The 8471-nt window shown below is 41.1% G+C and overlaps 1 protein-coding gene across 1 annotated transcript in view; it reads left to right on the top strand.

Moving 5' to 3' along the window:
• Positions 1-210: 210 nt before the first annotated feature.
• SNX7 (sorting nexin 7) overlaps positions 211-8471 on the top strand; it is a 30471-nt gene continuing 22210 nt past the window's right edge. The window contains exons 1-3 of the mRNA XM_059821787.1: positions 211-390; positions 6288-6470; positions 8319-8429. Coding sequence (XP_059677770.1) covers positions 211-390; positions 6288-6470; positions 8319-8429 — 474 coding nt within the window. The remainder of the gene's footprint in view (positions 391-6287; positions 6471-8318; positions 8430-8471) is intronic.

Raw genomic sequence — 8471 nt, 5'->3', positions numbered from 1 at the left:
CCCCACCTCCGCTTCCCGCTTCCACGCGGCCCGGCAGGGTGCCCCTCCCGCCGCCACTGCTGCTTCCACTCCTGCGCACTGGGCGCGCCCCCCGGGCCGGGCCGGGGGCGGGCCGCGGGCGGGGGCCGGGGAGCGGCAGCGGCGGGCGGCCAATTGCGGCCCCCCGGGGAGCGGCTCTGGTGGGGCCGCCGCCCGCGCTCGCAGGGAAGGATGGAGGCAGAGGGCCGGGTACCGGGGCCGCCGCTCCCCCCGCCTTCCCCCGGCGGCGGGCGAGGGGCCGAGGCCGACACCCTCGCGGGTGCCCCCGGCGCGGCCCGGGGGCCACGTCTCGCCGCCGCCGAGGTGCTGGCTTTGGACGATGAGGAGGACGACCTGGAGGTGTTCAGCAAGGTACGGCAGCGCCCTCCCCGGGTCGGGCCGGGCCGCGCCGCGCCGGGCGGGCTGCTGGTCGCTCGCTCGCTCGCCGGCACTTTGCCCTGCCCTGCGCCAGGCGAGCCGGGGCAGCGCGGGGGAACGGAACGGAACGGGACGGCCCCGGGCGGCGGCGGCGGCGGCGATCGCGGCCTCTGCCCGCCTGCCCCGCGCTTGGCCGGGCAACCTCCGCTCCCTGCGCCCGGACAACGCAGCGCCTGGGCAGGGCAGGTCCGGCTGCCGGCCGCTGCCCAAGGAGAAGCCACCCGGGGCTCCGGGGCCGCCGAGCACTGCCCCGGGCAGCCCCGCGCCCCCAGGCAGCCCGGCCCGCTCAGCGGAGCCGCGGGTGACCTCTCCTTGGGCACGAAAAGGGGGGTTTGCTACTTCAGACGAGCTGTGCAAGTCGTGACTGCTCTTACCTTACATTTGCCAAGTAATCTGGACTCGCTGTAACCTTATCATAACTTACATTTGTCATGTACCATATACGTATCTGTAAATTAAATAAACAGTCATATTTAGCGAGTGGAGTTGTATTTAAATATAAATAAATATTTCCAAGTTTCAGTTTGAGTTTTCTTTCAAAAGACGAAGGGAAATCTAGCACCGTCACACAGGAGGTTCGGGAAGGTAACAGCTGTATTTTGATGAAGGGAATGTAACTGACGATATATTAGGGTCCACGTTCTGGAAGCACACAGAGTTAGCTAGGTACATGGGTGCCAGTCTTGCCAATATTGCTGATTTTAATTAAACCAGTGAAGTACAGTATGGCTACCATGTATATTGTTTCTCATTTTGTACTGATTTGGTTAAGATGAGACTTACCTCTTGCCTTCTCAGCCATTAAAGAAGAGAGCATGTCATGGGTCTGTTGGTCTAACCAAGGCAAGATCTAAAATATAACATAAGGACATACAGATAGCTAAGGTGGAAAAAAAATATATAGGGTGCTAAGGCCCTGCTCACCTTCTGAGACTTCTGAACTTCTGTGTGACAGAATGTCACACTGGAGAGAAATAGCAGATATGTTTCCTATTTGAAAATGTGACACCAAATGTATTTTCAGTAATTAAATATGTATTTTTTATATATTTGTAAATGAGATGCATTTTTTGGTATGCATGAATAAGAGCTTTATTCTTAGGAGCTATGTATTTAAAGTTTGACTGTAGTAAAATTCTTGAAATTCATGGATTTTAAGGCCAGAAGGGACTATTAGGTGATTTAATGGTCTGTAACATGCAAGAGGTCAGGCTAAATTTCAGCAAATGATCTGTGTTTTTCTGAAGCATAACTAGGGTCTAGCTAAATCGTATTTTCTAGAAAAGCACCAGTCTTGATTTGACACAAAGAGATGAATGATTCACTGAACTTGCATGCAAAAACGGTGCTAAAATACAATTTTAGTTGTTTGTTTCTTCAAATCCTTTTGCTTTTACTAAGTAAGCTCAGGCAGTTCTGCATGCAGATATCCTCCTATCAGTACAGCATATCAGCAGTTATGCTGCTTGCTTGTCAAGAGCGATGCTCCTTGGGAATAAAAGTAAAAACAAGTGTAGTTGATATGAGTTACTTCTGCTATGTGACAACTATCTATATCTTTAAATTTTTGCTATCTGGATTAATGCCAAATATTTCTTACTTATATTAAATCTTAACTACTATTAATGCATGCCACATGATAACTTATTCCTGCAAACAAGAACATTTGTCATACCACGTGAAAATACAGCATTCTTTCCAAAGCTTGGACACCTGCATTTAGTGGTGCATATATATAGACCAGAAATTCACAGTTTGCTTTCAGGTGCAATTTGAGGGCTGATATTTTGAGCTGATAAAAATCTGCAAGGTTGATTGGGTATTACACCCCATTTGTTCATGTTCCATATATTCAAGGGAAACTGACAGGCTATATGTAGCTTCAGACTAAGTTTTGTAAAACCAATTTTTCCATAAAGTACTGTTCCAGGACCACCTCATTTTAAATTGTATCTTAATGGGGTTTCTCACGCCACTGTCTTTGAGGTAGTGGTGTAGCATTTGCAGGCCAAGTGGGACAGCAGCGGCAGTGCGGTGCTCAGCGCCTGACACTGACATCGACTTCATTTTTCTCAGTTTAGTCAATGCAATGTACCAGCTACCAAAATGGTGAAAAATGAGATTCTTAAAAATTGTCAGCCTCAATACCTGAAGTTATTACTCAAGATGTAAACACAGGGCTTTTATTTTATGAAAATTCATAGACATTTAACCTGATAGTGTCATAAACCGTTGACCCGGTGTCCTGTGACATATCTCAAATATTACAGACTAGCATCTTCTTCGGCAACTCTGATAAAGCATTTCATGATGTGACGTGCATTTCACGTTATCCTAATTTCCATTACCATGGAAAAAGTTCTGAGATCGTTTTAGTAGAGACAACTTCTGGGGGCTGAGTTATAAGTCACGCAAATGCAATGTTTTCAACCTGCTTTCTTCCATTAGTTTCAAAGTATAGAGTACCACATGTATCACAATACCTGTTCAGTTAATCTTTGCCTTCCTTGTTAACTGATACAGTGACCTAGCATTGACAAAGCTGTCAGCACTTTGGTTAATACTTAAAATCTTTAGCAGCTCTTCTTTCAAACTCTGTTTTAAAGTGTTTGTCTCCATTTCATAATTACAGAAAACTTACTTAATGTCATTTCTGGAAAAGATGTACATGCCACTTCAGAATTGCATAGAGGCTATTGTTGATCAAGGATTTGAGACTGATTTGTAAGTGAATTTTTTAGCCAAGGAACTATTCTGTTTTCCTGAATCTCTTTGCTTCTTTGAAGAATGCTCCAACAGCTAAGCTATTCTCTTATAAAACAAACTCTGCCACCACGTCCCTTATCTCCAGATCTGCTTTGGATTCCTGGCCTCAGAAGATTGCAAGCTCTGGATCCTCATTGGGAGGGAGGGAGGAAGGGATGGATGGAGCATGGAGGCAACCCTGAGTCAAGGATCTGTGCTCTGGGGATGAGTGGTGTTTAGGCAAACCCCTGGGCTTAATGTCTTTTACAGAGACCTGCAGGCTCAGCTCTGTGCTCAGCCTACTTTGAGGCTGCTCCTGCTGTATGAGCATTTTCCTTCCCTTATTTATTTTGGAGTTTTACTGACCCGTTGCAGCCAAATGTGAGAGTGAGATTGGGTAACTGCAAGTATTAGAGGAAGGAGACCCAGAACAAGGCTTTCATGCTGCCAGGAGCTCGTTGATTTTCTATCTATCTGGTCTCCTGGCCAGTAAACCAAAATGCATGAACCTGTTTGCTGATTGGCATGCACAGCTCTGCCGACTGCTGTCAGTAGTGAAAGGGCTTGGAAGGGAGAAGGGGTACTGCAGGTAGGTGGGGTTGGGGAGGTGTGGGAAAGCACATCATTATCTGGGACAGGACCTTGATTCTCTTTGCATGGATGAAGAGGAAAAAAGGGTTTTTAAAGTTATACAACCCAAGAGCTAGAAGAATTGTCTGTTTTTCCTGTGCCACAAAACTCCTTCTGCCCTCATCTGTATGCACACAAAAACATAGTTCCAACCACAAAATTACAGCTGTACAGAAAATAGAAAATTATCGTCTCTTTTACCACGTTTTGGTGATGACATCAGACTTATGTCACACGAACTTCAAGAACTGCTGGAAGTAAACCTGAAGTATCATGAGGATAAAGAAGGAGAAACAGATGCTTGTTTAAAAGTCACATGCATTCATTCATGTGCAGATGAACACTAGAGCTGTATTATAACAGAACTGAAGACCTGCTTAGTCTAAGGATTTTTATTGCCCGTGTTTTGTTTCACAAACCACATATTCATAAGCCCTTCCATGTAAAAATATGCTTTCAGAAACCTGCCTGTATAGAGCAGTTTTAGTAGCAACCTAGAAGGAGGAACGAAACATTAAGGTATTAATGACCCATGGAAAATGAGAAAATATGAAACACATTTGCCTTGATCCAATATAAGCCATGCAGAGTCATTATTCCTCAAGTTATATGGCCGCTCAAGTCCCTTAGATGCTCACATGCATTTTTCTTTCCCTAGAAATTTCCCGTTGTCTCACCACTTTGAATTGCCTGGGCTGCTCTGAACTAGCAGTCCTCATTCTTCACGTAAAGCACGGCCAGCTAGTGCTAGCGGGCAGTGAAAACACCTTCTCTGTTTATCCTCCACCACTCAGGATGGTGCTGGCTGGATACCAGTATAGAAATCATGCATAGGAACACACTGAATAAAATTAAAATGACTTACAGGTGTACAAGTAAGCACCTATATGATATTTAAAACATTGCCTTTAGTCTTCCGTTCTGCTTTTGTCTCCTTGTTCAAAGAACTGTACCTACGTGATTGGAGGAGAACTGGTACATCAGTGCTTTCCGTGCATAATTCTTAATATAAATTTCTACTCCATATTTGTGGGAGTACGTTGATAAATCCAAAGAAGAGGGATGGCAGTAGGCAATGAGATTTAAGGCAGGAAAAGAACAAGAAAGGAGAATGTGTTCCAGAGAAAGTTTTGATCCAGTTGAATTCAAAGGAAAAAAAGCAACTTTCACCAGGCTCAGCAGCACTGCGGTGGTGTGCTCTTCACTCCCATGAGATTGGCCTTGGGATGATTCTGTGTCTCTAGTTTCTGTGGACTCCCACATTTCCACTTCTGCCATATGAGCAGTTTTCTCTTTAGCAACATCCCTTTTCTCCTTGCTCCATAGTTAGTGAGGCACTGGAAAGGGCAACTCTTTGCCACGTGGTAGTGTAGCCTAACTACACTTCTAGAAAACTTCTAGAAAACAGATTAATTTTAAAGTTTGTTATAAAAATACTTCATTGCATTGGATATATTAAAAGAAGTGTATAAAATGTTTTATATTTAAAACAGAGTGATTGATTTTAATTGCCCAAATTTATTATTTTTACTGATTTATTAATTTATTATGCTCTTTTACGGTGTTAGTGAATTTAATTTATTTTCCTAGTCACTATATCTTTCAAGACTTTAGATTAGTAGATCTCATCCAGATTTGCATCTAAGAAAGAAAATTAAATTTTTTGCCTGTTTCTAATTTCCACTCAGTTTCTCAGCATTTGAGTGATCACCATTGAACACACTGAGCAGAAGCAGCTGCTATGGGGGAATATTCTTAGCGAGTTGTGGTGGAAGTGGTTGATGCTATCAAAAAGTGGTTCTCCACTTCAGCAAAACAGTGGTTTGACTTTTTTTAGAAATTAAGCAACAAATCTGTACTGCATCCTTACTTACTGTTTGTCTTTTTAAAAAAGACAATGTCTCTGTAAAAGTTTTCCATTTCAAACTTTATTCTAAAATGTATGCAAACTGAAATATCCAGTTCCAATAAAAATTCTCTTTTGGATTTTGTCTTGTTTTCTTTTAAAATCATTGGGTTTTATCCACCCTGTTCAGGTTATTAGAGATAATTCAAACTTCATAAGTCCTGAGTAACTGGCTTCTAACAATTTCAGTAAAGGTGGTAAGTATCTTACACAATTACTGGGTGCTTGGATTCATAACTAATTTTAGCATTCATAGGCAAGTTCTCTTTCTAGCTATGCATAACATTCTTGTTAAATGGTAGCATTTTGCTCTTTTATCAGTTCTAGAATAAATCTCATTTTTATTTCTTACATCCTCGCTGAAGCAAATACTGAAAAGGATAATAGATTTGCAATGTACTATATAATTCTTTCATCTGCTCTATGTTTTATCTGTTTTACCAGACTATTTAAAAGCTTGCCATTTTAGCATCTGAGACATATGTGTTTGCATGTGTGTGTTTGTATATAAAGATGTATTGATATGGATGTTCTCATGTCTTATCTGTAGGATACATCACTGGCTGAGGTAAATTCATTCAGTCCTTCAATGCCAATATCCCCCTCATCAATGACAAACCAGTATAAATTTGACGATGAACCAGAATTAAGAGATCTCTTCATTACAGTCGATGATCCTGAAAGCCACATTACAGCCATTGAAACATTTATTACATACAGAGTAGTCACAAAGGTAAGCATCTACTCATGGCTGTAATGGCTTACGTTGATAACAGTAGTAGCATTTTCACTCTTCTTGCATACCATTCTCTGCGATATTACTAAATTTAAATTATACTCTTATTTTGCCATGAGTTATAGACCACAAAAACTGTATGAACCTGTGCAGTAGGTTCTGGAAAAAAATTCAGTATAAGTCTACACACATAGGTGCTTAGGTTTTTTATGCTGAGAAAATAGCCAATAATTCTTCAACAGCCAAATCAGTTCTATATGAGAATAACATTTTCTATTGTGATCTGGAATATGAAACAGCAGAAAGACTGAGACACCGTATTAGCCCAAGTATTTATGACTTTTGGATCACTTGCAGGCTAGCAGTCTTCTGTCTTGCATAAATGTTACCTGCTATAAAGTCTGTCAATTCCATTCTTCTGTAATTACAGCGTCCACTATCACATGGACATTTGTTTCCCATTTACAGTTGCATATGATTTCTGGGGAAACTGCCACAATTCTCCAATGAAAAAGTAGTATTAGGAAACAACTAAGTGTATTTTTAGCTGTCCTGAATGCAAATTATTTACTGGAAATCAGGAAGAAAGTCAGCCTTGTGAGACTAGCCAGCTCTTCTGGGATTACCAGCAAATATTCTGCAGGCTGCATTTTGAGAATTGCACTGTTAATGTATTTTACTTTGAGTTCTTTTTAAAAGATTCATTTAAAACCAAATATTCAAATGGGTATTATTCATCCTCAAATAAGAGGAGATATCAATTCCTCATAAAATATTTAAAGAGTAGGAAGAGAGCTATCTTTGTTAGGTTGCTAGCAATAATTTTCACTTTATGCATGTTTTTGTAGATGGGAGAACATTTTTTTTTCAGGAGACTATGGAAGGGCTGTAAGGTGGATTGCTTTTGCTTTTTTATCTATTCTATCCTTTCTTACCATATTTAATTTGAAGTGCTGGTTGTTGATGATAAAGTAATAACATTCCTCCCACATAGTTTGAAAAATTTTATATTCAACCCTCAAAAATGTTTAGATTACAAAAGTGTGTTTTGAGGTTTTCAGAATTTACTTGCATCGCATTATAAATCTCTGTGCAACAATGAATGCTAAACAGCACGCATTTTTTAATGAAAACATGGGCTCTTTGTGGCTTGATTCTAGAAGACAGCAGTGATAAAACAAATCTCATGGTCTGACAATTTTGCAACACTGTAATAAGCATTTTTTCTAGGCATTAAAGGTTTGTTGGCAAGTTCTAACAAAGGGCTACAAAACTGGGATTGATGATGGAACACAGAACCATTAGGCAGTGCAGGAAGTGTTATTGCTATGATATGCTGAAGTTTTCATGTTTTGAAAGTGGGGATTGTTGACCGATGTCAGCAGGTCCCAAGGACGTATGTCAGCTATTTGGGTGTTTTTTCAGAATGCTAAAGAATGGACTTTCCTCACTTGTAGATTACGAATCAGTTTAAAAGAAGTGCCCTAAAAGTAACGAATGTAACCGTGAAGGAAAATGCCACACTAAAATAATGATTGACATCTTTTGGAAACATTGTGGTAGGCTTATCAGTAGAAGTCACTCTGTGCACAGTTCAGTGCTTGCTTTTCTTTTCTTTTTTCTTTTTACAATACGACTTTGATTTCTTGCTAAAATGGGATGTGTTTTATCTCTTAACGTAGTTGATCATTGCACTTTAAAAAACAGCAAGCAAATAACATGGGCAAAATAGAATCATGAATGCAGGCCCTTCAAGTACTCAGTTTTCTCCAAAATCTAAAACTATTCTGTTCTTTTTTTCTGGTATTCTAACCTGGGCCTGTTTTTTCTGCCTCTGGTTTTCAGACATCTCGTGGTGAATTTGACTCCAGTGAATATGAAGTTCGAAGACGATATCAGGATTTCCTTTGGTTGAAGAGCAAACTTGAAGAAGCACATCCGACACTGATTATTCCTGTTCGTTTGCTAAAATTTAAGTTATTTTTATTTGTTTATAAG

This window comes from Gavia stellata, chromosome 10 (assembly GCF_030936135.1).
Source record: "Gavia stellata isolate bGavSte3 chromosome 10, bGavSte3.hap2, whole genome shotgun sequence".
NCBI lineage: Eukaryota > Metazoa > Chordata > Aves > Gaviiformes > Gaviidae > Gavia > Gavia stellata.
This window is presented reverse-complemented; position numbering and strand designations above follow the sequence as displayed.